We start from the raw sequence: 19,789 nt of genomic DNA on the forward strand, positions 1-19,789 counted from the left end.
CATGTAAGCTTAAGAGTGAATACTGTATGTAAAATAAAACAACGCTCAATAAATTTGTTCTTTTCCATTTGTCACTACCTGAAAATACAAATCTCAGATACCACAGCACTCATTCATAAAAACAAAAATTTTAAGGTCCTTTGAATGCTGTTATAGTCAGGTTCCACTGTCCATGCATTTCTGTGTGTTTAAAACTAATTTGAATTAATAGTGCTGTATTTTTTTTTCTTTTCTTTTCTTTTGGTGGAAAGACGACATGGTTTAACATAATGAGAACATTCAGTATGATGTCTAGATATTTACAGTGCTTTTGGAATGATTCTCAGAATGTAATTCCTGTAATTGCTCTTATAGCTTTCTTCTGCCACATGGACACTGAGCACCAGGAGTGTTACACCAATGTATTATTGCATATTGCAGAAGGGACTGAAATAAGGCATAATGATACAGTAATAGTATCTGTTCATTTGTTCACTAACTACTGCTTTTAATTTGATTAACAAAGAGAGAGAGAGAGAGAGAGAGAGAGAGAGAGAGAGAGAGAGAGAGAAAAGAAATACCTACTGAGGATAGTTTAGTTCAAATTGTTCAGTGTGGGTGTTCCAAGTCAGTGGATACCAAGAAGTCTAATACAGACTTATTTACTTTCTCATTTAGCTTGTGCAGGAAGAAATACATAGTTCCAGCCATGCTACTATTTAGGGTAAGGTTGTTATTGTTGAGCCATATGGCAGACTTTTCAAGGTTTTTTTTCCACCTTCTCCAAGTTGTTATCTATGATGATCAGGTTAGTATCAACAGCATATATTATGGCCTTGTGAAGCAAGGAAGTAGGCAAGTCATTCATATACATCAGAGAGAGGAAATGTTCAAACTGTGAACCTTGTGGCACACCTCTAACAACTGGTGGGGCATTTCATTCAATTATTTCCCATGAACACCTGAGTTCTGTTAGTCAAGTATGATCTATGCCAGTGTCAGCCAAAGCATGCAAAACTCCATCCATTCATAACCTGCTGCAAGCGCATGGCCTGGGGCTCAGCCTGATTCTGCACTACTCAGTGAGTCTCAGATTCACTCGGTCCTTTTCACAAGGGAACCTCCCCATCGCACTCCCCTCAGATTTAGTTATAAGTTGGCACAGTGGATAGGCCTTGAGAAACTGAACACAGATCAACTAAGAAAACAGGAAGAAGTTGTGTGGAACTATGAAAAAAATAAGCAAAATATACAAACTGAGTAGTCCATGCGTAAGATAGGCAACGTCAAGGATATTCTGGGCTCAGTGGCGCCGTGGTCCTGTGGTTAGCATGAGCAGCTGTGGAACGAAAGGTCCTTGGTTCAAGCCTTCCCTCGAGTGAAGATTTTTACTTCCTTTATTTTCGCAAAGTAATGATCTGTCCGTTTGTTCATTGACGTCTCTGTTCACTGTAGTAAGTTTAAAGTCCGTGTTTTGCGACCGCACTGCAAATCCGTGCGATTAGTAGATGAAAGGACGTGCCTCTCCAATGGGAACCGAAAACATTTGATCGCAAGGTCATAGGTCAACCGATTCCTCCACAGGAAAACACCTCTGGTATATTCTATGCGACACTGGTGACGGCATGTGCGTCACATGACAGGAATATGTTGTCAACCCATCTAACTTGTACACTTGGCGAATAGGTGAAAAGATTCTTCTACCTTGCCCGATTTAGGTTTTCTTGTGGATGTCATAATCACTCCCAAAAAAGTGATGAAAACATAAAAGTTTGTCACATAAACTGCAACAAATAAATGCAACAGTCTCACAGTCACACAGTTTTCCCTGTGCTCTGTCAAAACATATGTTTTTAACGTTTTCAAATTTTTGCGTGTGTAGACTGTCTAATCCTGCATATGTCCAAGCAAATCTGAACATGTCCTGGAATTTTGGAGAGCAAAGTTAATTATGTGTGAGTACCTGAACTTTGATAATTGTCTCAAAATAAAAAATTAAACTTTTCACTCGAGGGAAGACTTGAACCAAGGACCTTTCATTCCGCAGCTGCTCACACTAACCATGGGACCATGGCACTACTGAGCCAATAGTATCCTTGATGTTGCCTATCTTGCGCATGGACTACTCAGTTTGTATATTTTGCTTATTTTTTTTCATAGTTCCACACAACTTCTTCCTGTTTTCTTAGTTGATCTGTGTTCAGTTTTTCAAGGCCTATCCACTGTGCCAACTTCTAACTAAATCTGAGGGGGGTGCGATGGGGAGGTTCCCTTGTCAGAACTGATACAGCATGGCATTTAATTTAGCAATGCAACGGACACTGTTTCCTTCAGTATTTGGTGCAGCATTTTTCGGTCAGTATGATTTTCTTCCATTTGACAAAATCATAGGATAAACAATCCTTTGCTATTTGCTCATAGTATAAAGGAAGTTGTAAAGTCCAATGGCAGCTTGCACAAAAGGAGGCAGTCTAGTGATTACTGTCACAAATGTTTAAAAATGAATGAGAATCACAGTTCTGTTTTGAAGAGAAGCGTGAGAATTCGCAATATCTATGATGGAGTCAAATAATCGATGATTACTGCAAATTTGCTATGGAACAGCATTATAACACCATGTACAAATTATTTGAAGATTTATTTGCCTACGAAAGAGCAGAAAATTACAACGATCAACAGATGATTTGTATGGGTTTCATTGTTCATTGTCAAGGAACATTTTGTGCTAGATTTGCAGACATGGAGCACGTGATGAAATTGGTGATAGAAACCGTAAATTATCTGAAGTTGCATGTATTATTACACCATCAGTTTCAACAGTTTTCAATGTAACCGAATGAACAATGTAGAGATGTTACATATTAACATGAAGTGGTGTGCCCCGGATGGTTTTTCGATTTAAGACCTGCTATTGTTGAATTTCTGAAGCAGAAACCAAAGTTAGAAGATCCACAATGGATTGCTGACCTTGTATTTTAAGTGGACTTGACTGTGCGCTGCCTTCAATAAGACACTACAAGGTGAGAAGTGACTTATTTGTGATTTAATGGGGAACGTGGACACATTTAAAGAGAAAAGCACATTGTGGAAGGGACAATGTCTGACGAAAAACACCGTCCATTTACCCAAGCTCAATGGTGTTAATTTTGAAGAATTCAGTGTGTCAATGAAAAAATTACAGGAACAGTTTTCTAAATGTTTTCAGGACACTGCCAGTCCCCCATCAGTTTTTCAGCTGTTTTCAAGACTATTTGCCATTTCAGCTGAAAGTGCATACATGGATGATCTGATGGAATTGATTGATCTACAATGTAATTCTCATTTAAAAGACAAATTATTTTATGATGAAAATTTCCAGGAGTTCTACAAAGGTTTCCTTGGTAAGAGTTCTCATGTTTCCATAACTGCAAATATGATATCAATGTTTTGATCGACTTATGTGACTGAATGGATTTTTGTTTGGTTATGAAACTAAACAAGTCATGTTTATGTGGTATTATGAGTGACAAAAATCTACAAAACTATTTGCATCTATTACCACGTTGACAGTTTGTGCAAGATATAAATTTTATTGCATCTTTAGTGAGCCTAAAATAATTAAATAATACTGAAAATTTACAATATAAGGAAAGCATATTAAGTCAAAACACACAAAGTGAAAGTACATTTACACATTAACTTTTCGCCAAAGCCTTCATCAGAAAAGGAAACAAAAACACATTCATTCATACAGGCAAGCACATCTCATGCACACATGACCACAATCTCCGGGAGCTTGGACCGGAATGGAACTGTCATGTAGAACGGAAGCACCAGTGTGGATGGGGTGGGGAAGAGGACAAGATTGCAGGGTATGGGTGGGGATAGAAGAGAGTACTGAATGCTGCCTGGTGGAGCATGCCAGGACTAAACTGCCAACAGGCACAGCGTTCGGAGGCTGTGGGGCAGGGAAGGGTGGAGTGGGAAAATGACGAGTAAAACAGGAGAGGAGCAGGGAAGGGGAAAGACAGGTGGGTGCATCAGAAGAGGGTGGCACACAAAGAAGGTGGAAGATGAGAATAGGGAAGAGGTGACAGGACAGAGGGATTGGAAATTGTTGGGTGCAGGGTGTGGGGACAGTATGTTACCATAGGTAAAATTTTGGGAACGGAGAATGTGTTCTAAGGATAAATGCGCCATCAGAAAAGCTGGTGATAGAAGGGAGGATCTGCTCTCTTCCTGTCTTCAACCTGCTATCCTTTCCCTTTCCCTTTCCCCTTCCCCTCCAGATTGATGCTTCCATTTTACATAGAGGTGGCAGTCGTGAGTGTATAAAAAGTGTGCTTGCTTGTGTGGATGAATGTGTGTGTGTGTCCTTTTTTGGTGAAGGCTTTGGCTGTAAGATAATGTACAAGTGTCTTTTCGTCGTGCAACTTAATGCGTCATCTTTATGATGAGTAGCAATCTATCTCTTTTGATACCCAACCTGGAGTTTCCATTATTTAATACCAACAATTTATTTTGTTTGTGATCTCTATTGCCAAGAAATGTGAAACCTAGCCAAATGCAAGCCTTTCAAAGCTCCTTGCACAACTGCATTGCAAATCAAGTGCTGTGGGTACACTTTCCCTATCATCCTACTTGGGCTGGCAGGCATGCTAGTGGGGGAAATGTGCAGCCCTGCAAGGGAGATTCACACACATCAAAGAGCTCAGCAGATGTGCAGAGTTCTTGGCCATCCGTGATCTAAAGAGTGGCATTTCATTATTCTTGATACCGTAGCACACTAGCTAAATTATGAGAATTTAATGTGACACAGTATCAAATGCTTTGCTCAGATCTAATAGTAAGAGACAAATACATTTCATTATTCTTGATACCATAGCACACTAGCTAAATTATGAGAATTTAATGTGACACAGTATCAAATGCTTTGCTCAGATCTAATAGTAAGGCACAAATACAGGAACTGTTATCAAAATCATCAAGAATATTAGTAAGAGGAGTTTCTACTGCATTTACTATAGACAAACGTGGCCTAGATCCAAAAAGAGAAGAATAAAGTAAATTGCAACCATAAAAATAGTTGCAAAGTTGTAATTTATTACATTTGTGATTTATCTTGTCTGCTTTAGTTCACAACAAATGTTATTTAAACACTACTGCCACATCAAATGACAGAAAATACTAAAATGTTAAGGTTCATGCAGGTGCTGGCGGGAACTGCTTAAAAGATGTTGTACTCTGCTTATGGTTGCAGAAGTATTTATTCTGCAATCACTTGTAATATGGGTCTGCAGCTTGTTTGACCCTTTCAAAGCAATAAATAACTTCTACAGCCCTAATTGGAATATGACATCCCATAATCAACTTTTTACTACTATAGTACAAACTAACATCAGTTATGAGACATATCAGACAGATAAGGCATCTCTTGAAATTTCATTAGTTGTTGACAACAATTTAAAAAAAAAAAAAAAAAAAAAAAAAAAAAAAAAAAAAAAATTACGAGACTACACAAGGTTGTCAATGTATTTGAAATCAATATGTGAAATATTATACCATTTATAGATCTTATTGCACAATGATGATTTGTTCTCCATCTGAAGGGAAATTGTAGACTATTAATCACTAATTATAGCCGTCACCTCACCTGAAAGCTTTGAGCATCTTGTTAGCTACTGCTGCCCGTTGTTCTATTTCAAACAACTCCCGTAACTGCCTTTCAAGAACTGCTTCTCTCTGTTTTTCCAATCTTTCTTCTTTCTGTTGCTCAATTTTTGCTTTTTGTTGAGCCTTAAATGAGAGAGAGAGAGAGAGAGAGAGAGAGAGAGGACAAGTTAGTTTATAAAACTGAAAGCAGACATAAAAAACTACAACAAAAATTTAACTTCTCTAGTGGTTAGAACATGGAACAAAAAATATGTACCTTCTTGATACATTTCAACATATTTCTTAAACATATCTTCAGAATTTCTTCCCGTGTTAGACCAATTTACATTATCAGTAATTTTGTGATCTAAAAAGGAAACACATTTATAGTTTTGAGAAAACTGACAAACTTGTCTTTGGCTGTGGCTTAGCAGTACCTGTCTTTCCTTCTTTCTTTTCCATTCTTGAAGCTGTCTCTCCTTCTCCACCCTCTTCCTCTCTTCGTCTAACTGCTGTTGAAGTTCTTTTGCTTTCTGAAAACAAGACAATCTGACAATCACCCAGAACACTGATTTAAGATTTAATAATTTTTGCCATGACAATACACAGTAGCAGAAGTGGTGAAAACATGTGTAGTACACAATCTCACTTGCACAGAATAATTTTTAAACAAACAGCTTCAGGTGTCAAGCAGCAATTTTCAATTAACTAACCAGTTTCAACACATACTGACATCCACTTACCTTTTAATGACCTGTTCTATTACCAGACACATGGAAAACATTTAAACCTTTTTGGATATGTAGATGATAATTTTATTATTTGGCTTCATGGCATTGAGAATTGGCAACAGCTTTTACAACATCTCAATTTTATCTACCTAAATATTTGTTTCACATGGATTGCTGTCTTCCTTTCCTTGATGTGTTGGTCAAGAGGAGGCAGGATGTTATGTAGGAGTATACCATTTACAGAAAGCCAACTCACACTGGTTTTTATCTTCTACATCTACATCCATACTCAGCAAACCACTGTAAAATGCATGGCACAGGGCACTTCCCACTGTGCAAATTATTAGAAAGTCTTCTCGTTCCATTCATGTATGGAGCAGGGGAAGAATTGCCTTTTAAATGCCTCTGAGCACACAGCAATTAAGCTAATCTTGACCTCACAGCCCCCATGGGAGCAAGATGCAGTGAGCTGTAGTGTAGTCCTAGGTTTATCATTTAAAGCTGATACTTCGCAAGCAGGGTTTCTCATGATAGTTTGTGTCTATCTTCATGTTTCTACTAGTTCAGTTCCTTCAGTAATTCTGTGACAATCTCCCATGGGTCAAAGAATCCTGTGACCATTCATGCTGACTTCTCTGTGTATATTCAATATCCCCAATTCATCCTATTTGGTATGGGTCCCACACACTTGAGCAATATTCTAGGGTGGATTGAATGAGTAATTTGTAAGCAATTTCTTTTGTAGACTGTTGCAGTTCCCTTGTATTCTACCAATGAACCAAAGTGTGCCACCTGCTTTATCTACAACTAATCCTATGCAGTCATTCCATTTCATATCTCTACAAAGAGTTACAACTAATATTCTGACAATATTATGAAAACAACATTTGCGACTCACCTACCAGAGATGCTGAGTTGCAGATATGTATAACAAAAAGACCGTCAGTAAGTTAACATTTGGCCAAACAGGCCACCATCAAAAACAGGCAACATACGCACACGTACACACACACTCATGCAGACACAACTCACACCACACCCATGACCACAGTCTCTGGCTGGTCTGGTCTGGTGTCAGCAGCCAGAGATTGTGGGCATGTCTGTCTGAGTTGCATTTGTGTGAAAACTGAAAGGTTACTTGAGGGCCTTTTTGGCTGACAGTCTTCTTGTTGTGCCTATCTCCGACTCAGGATCTCTGCTGTAAGGTGAGTAGCAACTATCCTTTTCTAATACTGTCATTATTCCATTCAGGATTTTCCACTGTTTGATACTACCAGTATTTATACGAGCTGACCAATTACAATTATGTCCCTCCACCTGTGACCTACGTAAGCTGTGACTTGATCACTAGAAACAGCATACACTCACACTCTGGGCTTTATGCAGGCTGCAGAGTGGCCCCCAAATTGGAGTTTTTAGTGAGACTGGGCCAGGGACCACATCTACATTACACCACACCACTACGTCACGCCAGCAGCTGCTGGGGTTACACTCCACATCAGCCTCATCGATCCACCAGGCATCTTCCTTTGAGCCTTTGCCTCTTCCGATGCTAGCCTTCTCAGTGCACTTTTCATCAGTAGTGACCGCCACAACTGATTCCACCATGAGATTTGATTGTTCAACTAATATCAGCTCAGGATGATTTTTTCTTGTGTTATTCAGACCGTGCAATATTTTGGACTTTGCTTTTATGTGTTTTGCAAAAAAAAGCGTAATTAAATGGTACCTGGCGATCATCCCTCCAGCACCAGTTGTGTGCATGCCACTAAGGATATATAAGTTGGCGACAACGGTGCAGTCTGGATTCCCCAACCTAAACCAGCTGCAGCCATGTCTTGTCTGGACACTGAGCTTGTATTGGCGAGCTGGTGCTGCCCTCACCACTTTATGCCTTCACCAATAAGCTGCAGCCACAGTCGGTCTTCAAAATGAGGGTGTCAGAGGGCTTCGTTTCTCTTCTCCTCTGGGAGACCTGTACAACATGTTGTTTCCTTCAATTCCATTAGTACTTCATCTTCCACATTCCACATTTTATTTCCTGTGCTGTAGATCTTTTTCATGACCCTACACATGCATTACACCTTTGGCATTCCATTCCTGCAATGTAGAACCTTCCTATGCTCCAACACATGGCCATCTTCCACGATGTCTTTGTTTATGTTTCTTGAGGACTTCCTGCCGGTCTTTTGCTATTCACGTGTTTCTAAGCACAGTATACTTTCTGGACCACTGTTCCCATATCCCAAGACACACTAGTAGTCCTCCTTTGTGATCCTCACACACAGTTTTGTAGCTTATAGCATTTCTGCTGGATGGCCCCACTGTCCACACTCCAGGTGCAAAGCACACTCACAAAATAGCTTCCTTTTGTTTTGGGCCTTCTGGTCATTCTTCCTCTCAGTGTCCACAGCACTGCCCAGCATTGTCTTTGGTCTAAGAATGCGCCCCTTTTCCCTTTTTCTGCTGCTTTCACACTTTTTCCAGTGACCACTGCCCCATTGAATTTGCAGTCTGTCACACCCACAGCTGCATTAGTCAAGCCCTTTCTCCCACTGCTGCCGGCACCCCACCAACCCTACATCTGCCATTGGCACTATCACTTCCCTGATGGCTGCATTGGTTGAGCCACGGTTGCCCGTGCTGCCAGCACCCCGCTGATGCCACCCAGCCCTCTCGCACCATCATGCCTTCAGTGGTCACACTGGTCAAGCTTCGCCTCCCTGTGTCACTGTCTCCCTGCTGACACCTCACCAGGTTGTTGGTATCTTTGCTTCATTAGCATCTCCTGTGGATTCCCCTTGGCTGTTCCTTTCTGCCTTCAGAGGAATGAACATTAGTTACATTTGGCACAGTCTTGGATGCGAACATACTTACTTACAGTGATGCGCTTGAAGTGGAGAGTACGTATTTTTTTTAATAATTGACGAAAAGTTGATGATGGCCAGGTTGAGAACTTCAAAGGAAAGGTCAGACACACCAACACAATTTTAACATTTAAATAAAATTTTAATGAAAAGTAAGTTTGTTAAGTTAACTTTCGCCCTAAGACATCATTCATCATAAGACAGCATCAATTGCAACAAATATCATGTCTTGTACTTAGCCACCCCATATCTTCACTTCATCAAAATATTAAAGGAGATGTTTCATTTCATTGTCATTTCTCGTTAACACACGCTTAGAAAATAAATTTGCCACAAAACGCATTAAACATCCATCATGTAACAATGCATCTCCATATAACAGCACGTTCTTGCTCATAGAAGTAAGACTTGTTGTGAAGTAATCTTGTCCCCCCGCCCCCCCCCCCTTTCCCTTACCTTACCCTCATCCCTCCTTTTCCCACCATATGTCACTGTGAGCCAGCTAGTTGCTCCCTGCTGTGCCATGTGCGCAAGCCACATCACACAGGCAGAATGGTTAACGAGCCTCCTCAAGCTTATGGCACATGTCCAGGGAAGCAGGGTCTAGTTTTTCACAGAACTTTTGAAGTCTCTGTTTCAGTCCTTCCACTTGACTTAGAACCAGGGGGCCAAAATCAGTCTGAGGACAATGCTGCAAATTGTGAGTTTCACTGATTCTCTGTGAGTAAGGCTGATTTTCTCAACCTTATCTGCCAGTAGCTGGCAGCATTCAAGTATGGCCTCTGAGCCCAGATGACAGGCATTATTTGTTCCAATGAGCACCAAACCCAGACAACAGGCATCATTCGTTCCAATGTACACCACAATCTGCAGTTGGTTGCAACATGTTCCCTCAAAGGCTGCCAGGATAGTCTCTTTAACATGCTGAATAAGGCCAATGAGAATACCCACTGAGTCATTATGGTTCCTTCCCACCCCTTGCTGTCATTTCTCTAAGGGACACCATTATTTGCCGTATCTTTCAGCTGTCTTTTATGTCTGTCTCCTCTAGGTACAGGGCACAGTACGTTTCCTAACAGGTGGAGTGTGTCCTAACGGCTCAGTTTTAGTTTCAGTTGTTTACACAGGTGGGTCGAACACCCTCAGTTCTCACAGGACCCTGTCTCCCCTGTACAGGGCACCTAGCCCAACCACTGACACACCATTCACACTCAAGTGGATGAGTAGTCACAGATGCAGTACTTCTTGTAGAGGAGACATGATCCACAGAAGATGACAGTAACCGAGGTACCTTTGGTATCTCTGGTACATGACTCTTGGGAGCCAACATGCACATTTGCAGCAGCTTCTAATCATCTGATGTAGTCAGGGTGATTTCCAGCTCTTCATGAACATCAACTACCTCATCTTGTAAGAGAACAGCAATCACAGAGGGGCTGCACTGTGGCTATACAATGTCTTATAGAAGAATAAACAAATTATGAGATATATTCCAAAACTATGGTCTGTTTCATAAAAGAAAAGAAAGTAAGCTTATCAGAAAATGTTTTTATTGACAGTAATATTTTACTACATATCTACTTCATTTTTTCACATAACATTGGGGAACGATTTGTAACTTAATTTCTGTTGACTTCGATTCTTAGGCTGTTTTAGAGGTAAATGGACATGCTGATTCCAAAACTGTAATTAGTTTTTTCCTATCATGTCAAGTTTTGTTTCTACAGTTGTTGCGTATGCGATGATGCTTCTGACAGGTAACTTGTTTGTTACAGAAAGCAGTGCTGCACTCTTTCGGCGAACCTTAAACCAGTGACAACTGGAGGGGATAGTGACACCGCACGACAGTTTTAGATTCATACTGTCTAGACTAATGTGGTCAGTTAAGCATGAGACACTGTAGTAAACAGGGGTACTTGTTGCTCTGATATAGTGAAGCCGGTTTCCAACACATAGTGCAAGAATTTGTATTTACACAAGATTAGCAGTATTTAGTTCTTATTTATATATAAACGAAAAAGTTTCTTTATGTCTGCTGCTGGTAGTTCCCGTTGTAAGTGCTTAAACAGCCCCTATTCGTTTTGTTATGTATGTGGCAGTTTTACCATTCCCAGTCAATGGACAAACATCAGTAATTTTGTCAGAGAAGCCTATTTTGCTTATTTTAAAGTAGAAATTGGCGACCAAGATAAATCCTGGGCTTCTCACAAAGTCTGCAAGCAGTGTGTGGAGGGTTTGAGAATGTGGACAAAAGGCACACACGATAAACTTCCATTTGGTATACCAATGATTTGGCGAGAACCCAATTACCCTACTTTAAAGTCAGCTATACGCCCTGTGCCACATTCAGCTGAAATTCCAGTGCTAGTGTTTCAAGAATTACCCTCTTTGGAAACACAAGAAGATGCATCAGGCAAAGATTGAAGTGACCGTAGCGACGAAGATTTTAAAGGTGACAATGATTCTGTTCATAAAGTATTTAATCAGCATGAGTTAAATGACTTGATACGGGATTTGGGACTATCCAAAAAAGCATCAGAACTTCTAGCATCAAGACTGTATGAAAAAAACTTGTTAGAAAAAGGAGCTAAAATCACCTACTTCCGATTGAGAGAAAGTACATTTCTGCAGTTCTTTCAGGGTGTTGATGGATTTGTGTATTGCCACAATATACCTGGTTTAATGAAGGAATTGGGAATTTCAGACTATAACGCAACCAAATGGCGATTGTTTATACGTAGCTCAAAATGTAGCTTGAAGTGTATTCTCCTCCACAATGGAAATTTATACGGTTCTGTCCCAATAGGTCATTCAGTTTTCATTGCATGAAAAATACGAAGGGATGAAGGAGGTCATTGACGTGTTGCAATATAAGTTGCACCAACGGATCATCTGTGTTGACCTTAAAAGGGTTTCTTTCCTTTTTGACCAGCAACACGGATATACCAAGTATCCGTGTTTTCTGTGTATGTGGGACAGCAGAGCTCGTAAGAAGCATTGAGTGCAGTCAAAGTGGCCGCTAAAATCTGACGTGAAACCTGGTGATCCAAACATTGTAAATCATCCACTTGTCGACAGGAAAAAACATTATATTTCTGCCTTTGCAAATAAAACTAGGTCTCATGAAGCAATTTGTTAGAGCTCTGTTAACTGAAGGGGACTGTTTCAAGTATATCATTTCCGAATTTCCTAGCTTGTCATATGAGAAGATGAATGCTGGTGTCTTTGATGGGCCACAGATTTGGCAACTTATTAAAGATGAACGTTTCATAGAAACAATGACCAGCATTCAAAAGTATTGTCAAGGACTTTCTAGGAAATACATGAGCCCAGAATTACATCGAAATTGTTCAACAACTCTTAGGGAGCTTTAGAGAGCTTGACTGTAACATGAGTATCAAACTGCATTTCTTACATAGCCATCTTGCTAACTTTCCAGAAAATCTTGGTGCTGTTAGAGATGAACAGGGTGAGTGATTCCACCAAGATTTGAACGTCATGGAAGCAAGTTATCAAGATAGATGGGATGTCAGTATGATAGCTGACTACTGTTGGAGCATCAAGCGAGAATGTCCCCAAATGGAACATTGTAGGAAAAGTTATAAGCGAAAATTTGTACCCTAATATCTTTGTTTTTATTATTTGTATAAACACAATGTAACTTTGAATATTATAATAACCTTTGAATGAATAAAATAGTCTAATATTCTTCTATGTTTGGTTAGTACCAACTTTATTTTCCTTTGTATGCCCAGTTTTAATGACTTTTAGGGTAAAAAGAGAGTATCCTGTAGCTTAAAAACTTGACGTGATAGAGAAAAACTGCTAACAGTTTTGAATTCAGAGACCAAAAATTAGTTAAGAACAAGTCACAGATCTAGGACAACAAAATGGCTGTTCCCCAGTGTAATCGGCATTCACATCTGTACACTTACTGTGATGTTGCACCAGCTTCTGCACAGAAGCCTGGGAATTGAACCAGCTGGTAACGCCAGTTTTGAATTCATTGTCATTTTGAAATGGATGTCCACCTAACCACTTTTTCAAATGCAAGATGAGGAAACAGTCACTTGGTGGAAGGTCAGGACTGTATGGAAGGTGCTCAAAATTTCCCAATGAAAATCTTGAATCTTCTCCTTGGTTTTAGCAACAGTGTGCAGGTGTGCATTGTCGCGAAGGAAGATTATGCCGAATGACAGTTTCTCATGGTGCCATTTTGGATCGCGTGTCTGAGTTTGGTTAGTGTTTCACAGTATACATCAGCTGTAATTGTTGATCCACAGTTCATGAAATAAATCAAAAGGACACCCGTTTCATACCAGAATATGGTAGCCATCATTTTTTGATTGGGGAACAGAGATTGCTTGAACTTTTTTTGGTTTGGATGCACTTGAATGATGCCACTGCATTGACTGATGTTCCAGTCTGGCATTGATGTGCAATATCCACGTCTCTTCACCCACAACAACATGCACAAACAAATAATCTCCATTTTGTCTATAGTGTTCCAAAATCTATCACACAATATGCATTCTTTGCTCTTTGTGCTGATCAGTGGACAATTTTGGAGCCTACCTCACATACAGTTGTGATATCCAAGCCATTCAGAGACAATTGTGTAAATTAAGGTCCGAACAACATTTGGAATTCATTGGGCAGACCACCAACTGTCAATAGCCAATCATTTTGAACTTTTTCATTCACTTGATCAACAGTGCTATCAGTCAGAATACTGGATCTGCCACCCTGCTGTTCATCATGAACATCTGTGCAGCCATTTTGAAATTCTCAAAACTATTTCTGAACTCATTGTCACTCATTATTTGAGGTCCACACACTAGGCATAACCCATGATGGATTTCTGCAGCTGAAGATCCTTTTGCCAGCAAAAATCTAATCACACTGTTGTGTACATAGTTCCGCGTAGTCAGCGCGTACACAACTTTCCCAATAGAGCGCGCCCCGCTAAGCACAACAGCGCAGGCGCAGCGCTCATCCGTCTCCGCACTACGAGATGGCGCTGTCTTAGAGACGGACCAAATTCTGCTTCCGTCGGTCCGTGTATTAATATGTAACGCAGCCAATGAGATTGCTGCTAACGTAGAACCTTTTCTCCTCGCGGATCACACTTGCGCAGTAATGCCTGAACGCTCGAGGTATTATAACGAGTGTACAGACCTCCGATTAGTCAGTCTGCATTAGTCTGTAGTCAAGTTTCAGTCTGCGCCTAATAAGATTATCATATTCCTGTACATAGGCATGAAGAGAAATGTATAGACACTTTGTCAAGTATCAGAGATATGTGAGAATAAGATTAACGTACCAAGACCAAAGGAACTTCAGATTGTCAATTGTAAATAGCATCCAGAATCAAGTTAAGTAAGGTTTATGATTGTTATTATTTTAATAAATGTGTGTGAAAATTAATCAACTTCTGTTTAAAGTTGGTCACCGTCAATCTGCTACTCTAAGCGTGCAAGTGGCATTTCTATCGTCTGACCTAACGGCAGAAGATAAACACGCCACAATAAGACCACGAGACATATTGCTGACACTCGCCTACTTCGTTAGAGCGACAAGTCAAATAATCTGATGGTGTGTGTACCGAAGGTCTTACAGTACGCACACCACACACACCACACACTTCACAACTTGTGGAAACTATGACATGACCGTCTCAGCCATCACGATCTGCTCTCACTGAATGGCAAACAACTACTGAATCAAACCAACACTGCAGTAGTTTCCCGGAGAGTTGGTAGACAGTGCTGCACACATGAAACTTCATTCAGGCCTACAATCAGTTAAAGACTGGTCACTGGATCTTAGTTTTAGAATATGCCTTCTACTTTAAGACAAGCATGCTGGTTTTCTTTTAGCTTTTTATCTATTAATTACCTTTAGGAACTGAAGCAACTGATACACAAAACTAGATTTATATAATGGTTATAGAAAAGGATGAGATTAAAGTTGCTAATTTTCTTGCAGTTTTTTTGAACCTATATATGCTAACAAACTCAAAAATATTGGTAATTCAGGTTAAGGGCTGTTACCATGTGGCTCACTGTGAAGGGATACTTTGTATCTTGATTCATAGGGGCCACAATATTTTGGTCTCTGACAGTTTTCCAGCAGAATTGCTCAGCTTGAAGTTACCTATCATCACAATGGTGATAGTGAAAGACATATCAGACACATGTTGTGCTACTGATCAATTAACAATCAGAAGAGTGATGAAAGCAATTAGGTTCCACCTGTGTTTATGATCTTTTTGGCCTACAGAGATAGTGTTTCCTACAGCATTGGTCATATTCTGAGGAACCATAGCGTGAAGTGTGTTTATTGATGACCGCCTAAGATTAAGGCCCTTTGAGGGGCTGTACAGGGTGATCTGGATTTGTGTAAGATTGGTGTCTATCGTATTATACACACATATGACATGTCATACATAGTCAGATGATCAGGATAGTGGAGGACTGGTGTATGGAGCATTAGTTATAGGGTAATGTTCTCATGGAAGCTGTTGAGATTAAACCAGCAAGTGAACTCATTAATAGAGACAAAACATGTTGCTTCAGGTTCTGCCTGGAACCGTGCTCTCTCCCAAGTCAAAGAACACGGGGGCAGAGTTGGTGTTACTTACTCTCCAGTTGTTAGTTAACATTTCACTACTGATAACATCTGGTGTTCGGTAGATTTGTTTGTGAAGTGGCATCAGTTGTTTATAGTGTGTGTATTTCCCTGCATAAGCCATATTTTGTTCCTGGTTGATTTAGGCCCAGGTGCCAAAGGTTTAAGTTGCCATGCACAGCTGTCTCATTTCATTTGTGCCTTGAAAAGGACAGGGTGTTCATCTGCTGAAATATCAGCTGTTGTCAAGAACATTATTCTGCTGTATTCCTGTATGTTATTGAAACATAAATTTTCATACAATAAGATGAAACATTATAGTCAGCAGTCTCAGGTCTTATAAACTTGAAAACGGATGGTTGGCATCTAAAACCAGTCATTTACTAAATTTCATTGTGCAAGTGAGACTGTACACAGCACAATGTAAGATTTAATAGACAGTGGAAACAGAAAATACTTCTAAGACAGCCACCAGTCTTTGATATGTGACACACAACTGACGAATAAACACAAGTGACATAAATATTAATGTAACAAACAACTATATTATGCAGTTTAAGACTAATAAAAATGACATATCGAAACAAGACATTACTGAAAGAAATAGCGTACCGGTAAAAAATCCTTGGTATTCTGTATTGAAGTTAAAGTACATATATTCCACAAAAATATAAAAAAATCACTATTAATATTTTATGAGCATTTTAAAAGTTGGCAGGACACACAGACAGGGTCATGAAATGACGACAGGGGGCAAGAGACCTAGAGGAAAACTGAGAGATTGAACTGATGTATCACTGGAGTGAAGGAGTGGCTGAAGAACAGAGGAAGAGAAGAGTGAGACAGGGTGGAAAGAGAGACATGCTGGAAGGACAGGAAAATATGGTGAGACGTGTTCTAAAGAGACTCATCCAGGATGTGGAGACTATAGAAGATGTGATGATGAGTATGGAAAGGAAATACTTACAATCAGTGTGTATGACCATTTTTGACTTATTGTAGTGACTGACTTGTAGTGACAAATCAACCATTAATGAGGAAACATCAGTGAGCAATGGAGAGATTCATGTTGGTAATTAATAGCACAGACAGGTCCTTTTTTAAATTTTTTTTAAGAAAAATGAGAAAAAATGATAAAGGTGCAGAATCGCATAAAAGACATAAGCATAATGAAAATGGAAAATGAAGATGAGTGGGTCAGGATGACAGAATCTAGATAGATCACGGAAGTTCTTTGCTGGATTCAAGAGACAAGAAAATACCAAGATAGTAGCCTAATGGGAACATGCAGGGGTGAACTGGACATGTATAGCTGACAACTATGATGCATGGAAAAGTCTAGAGGAATCCTTCACCAATAGTAGGTGTCAAAAGACTGGTGGTGGTGGTGGTGGTGGTGGTGGTGGTGCTGATGGTAATGTTATTGCTCACTTTTGTGGAATCATTGTCTTCTATAATTTTTCTCTCTCTCTGTCCTATCCCACTCTTCTCCTCCTCTCTCCTGTTTGACATGTGGAGAAAATATGGGATGAAATACACCATACACTTACAAGAGCTGTTTCACCAGTGCCAAACCTCTTCGAGGAAGAAAAGAAAGTGCTCAAACACTTTGCGAAAATCTTGAGACAGTTATCCTCCCAGCAAACAAAGGAAAGCCATGTTGTACTACCATTTCACGTATACACATAGGAAATGTATGACCACTAAAGAACAGTATAAGAAAAAAAAAAAAAAACTTGGGCTGTTCTGAAATGTGCTTGTGAGCTTGTGCAGAAAAATACTAAAAGTGAAATGGGCTTGCAGAATGATGAACAGGATGGTAGAGGTCGTGGCAGAAACAATGACTGGTTTTAAATTGTGCTTCCCTAGAGAGCTGATGTTGGTACCAGTGCACAGCAAGGTTCAAAGCACTAATAGTTGGTATGAGTTACTGGCCAAATGAACATCATTGGTTTGCAATTGAAACAGTCTTCAAATCTGATAACAGTGTTGCACAATCACAGTGTTTGTATCAGCAACGTTTTGACATTGGTTGAATCATCACATTTCACCACAGAAGTCAGTTATGAAATGGGTTCAGAGCTTCGCATCTGCAATGAATGTGTAACTCACCAGGTAGACCATGTACAGTTCGCACCCTGGACAACATCGCAAATGTAACAGCCACTTTTCAGCAAAGTACAGTATAATATTTTTGCCAGCATTCACAAGTCCTTAACAACTTGGACAGAAGTCCGCAACAGATTTTGTGACTGGATATTAATTTACATCTCTACAAGCTCCAAGTGGAGGAACAATTATAGCCCAGAGATTAACACGGATGTCACAAGTTCTGTACACAGCTTCTGCAGATGATCAACACTCAACCCAATTTTCTCAACAATTTTATTAGGTGTGACAAGACCCACTTTCATTTATTGGATTATGTGATCAAATGAAACTTTAGCTATAAGTTCTCATTCCACACAATATCACATCATAGTGCAAAAGTTAATATATCATGTGGCAAGTATGCACACATTGTTACTGGTCCGTACCTTTTTAAGAATGATGCAGGTGACACTGCTGCAGTAACATCAGACTGGTATGTTATTTTGCAACAGTTCACAATGCAGGAAATATGTTGATAGAATTTCCGTGTACAGTCATTGCGGTTCCAGCAGGATGGTGCAACTGTTCACACAGCGAAAATGTCCATGATCGCCTCACACAGATTGTTTCCAGTGTTTAAACAAACCAGTGACACATTTCACATGTTTATGATGAATGTCAGTGTCAAAAACTGCATCAACAATGGTGGACACATAAAGGACATAATTTATAAAAAGTGTTGTCTAATAACATTGTATAAAGTGTTCTTTCAACACTGCACGCTAATGATGTGTAAATGTTTAAAATATAAGTGGTGACCAAAATTTTCCATTTGAGGACATTATTGCAGCATGTATAGAACCCAACATGACTCCAATGCGGGTTTATAGGCACTGGAATGCAAGGTGACAGTGTGGCATTCGTGTCTTTCTGATGTGCGCGCAGGAAATGTAGAAATGTGAACTATGGCAATGTTATTACAAAAAGCATCCAAACAGGACCAATGAGCTGTTATTCTTTTCTCAGATGCCAAAGGACAAACACTAGCAGACATCCATCAGAGAATGAAGAATGTGTACTGGGCAGCATGTCTGCTGAAGATCATCACTGTGGAATGGTCTGACAAGTTTCGTGCTGATCACAATTCGTCCTAAGATACCAGTCGATCTGGGAGGCCAGCCCCATCCATTATGGCCAACAACAAATGAACAGTTGATGATGTGACTACAGCGCACTAGCGCATAACTATTCATGTGCTAGCAAAGGGTCTAGGCATCAGCTTCAGAAATGTGCAACGCATTATGTAGCAAGAGTTAGGGTGCTTTAATGTCTACAGCCAGGGGATACCTGGGCATTGAATGCCAAACAAATAGCAAACTGGATGGCTGTTTGCCTGAAGCACCTCATGCATTTCTATGTTGAAGGCAACACATTCCTCAAGCACATCATTGTAGTGATGAAAGCTGGTGCCACCACTGGGAATCGGAGATGAGAGCATTGATGATGCAGTGATGCCATCCATCATCACCTTGTCCCAAGGAGTTCAAGAGCCAGCCATCAGCTGGAAAGGGCTGCTCACCCTGTTCTTTGATTACCTGGACCAACTGCTTATTGATTTCAAGGAACCTGGTGTCTCCTTCACTGGTGTACAATACTGTGCAACACTGGAGAAATTATGATGTGCAACTCATACAAAATATCTGGGAGAACTGGGACAAAGGGTGCTGCTGATTCATAGTAACACACGCCCCATATTGAAAATATTGTAATACAAAATTTATGCTAACTCAAGTGGGACACACTCAAGCACCTGCCTTATAGTCCTGATCTCTCCCCATTCAATTATCACAGCTTAGGTCA

The 19,789-nt window shown here is 40.0% G+C and overlaps 1 protein-coding gene across 1 annotated transcript in view; it reads right to left on the reverse strand.

Moving 5' to 3' along the window:
* LOC126484511 (coiled-coil domain-containing protein 112-like) overlaps positions 1 to 19,789 on the reverse strand; it is a 147,420-nt gene that overhangs the window by 15,102 nt on the left and 112,529 nt on the right. The window contains exons 8-9 of the mRNA XM_050108048.1: positions 6,048 to 6,143; positions 5,612 to 5,754 (exon numbers count right to left, since the gene is read on the reverse strand). Of these exons, the coding sequence (XP_049964005.1) occupies positions 5,612 to 5,754; positions 6,048 to 6,143 (239 nt within the window). The remainder of the gene's footprint in view (positions 1 to 5,611; positions 5,755 to 6,047; positions 6,144 to 19,789) is intronic.

The sequence above is a fragment of the Schistocerca serialis genome, chromosome 6 (genome assembly GCF_023864345.2).
Source record: "Schistocerca serialis cubense isolate TAMUIC-IGC-003099 chromosome 6, iqSchSeri2.2, whole genome shotgun sequence".
Classification (NCBI taxonomy): Eukaryota; Metazoa; Arthropoda; class Insecta; order Orthoptera; family Acrididae; genus Schistocerca; species Schistocerca serialis.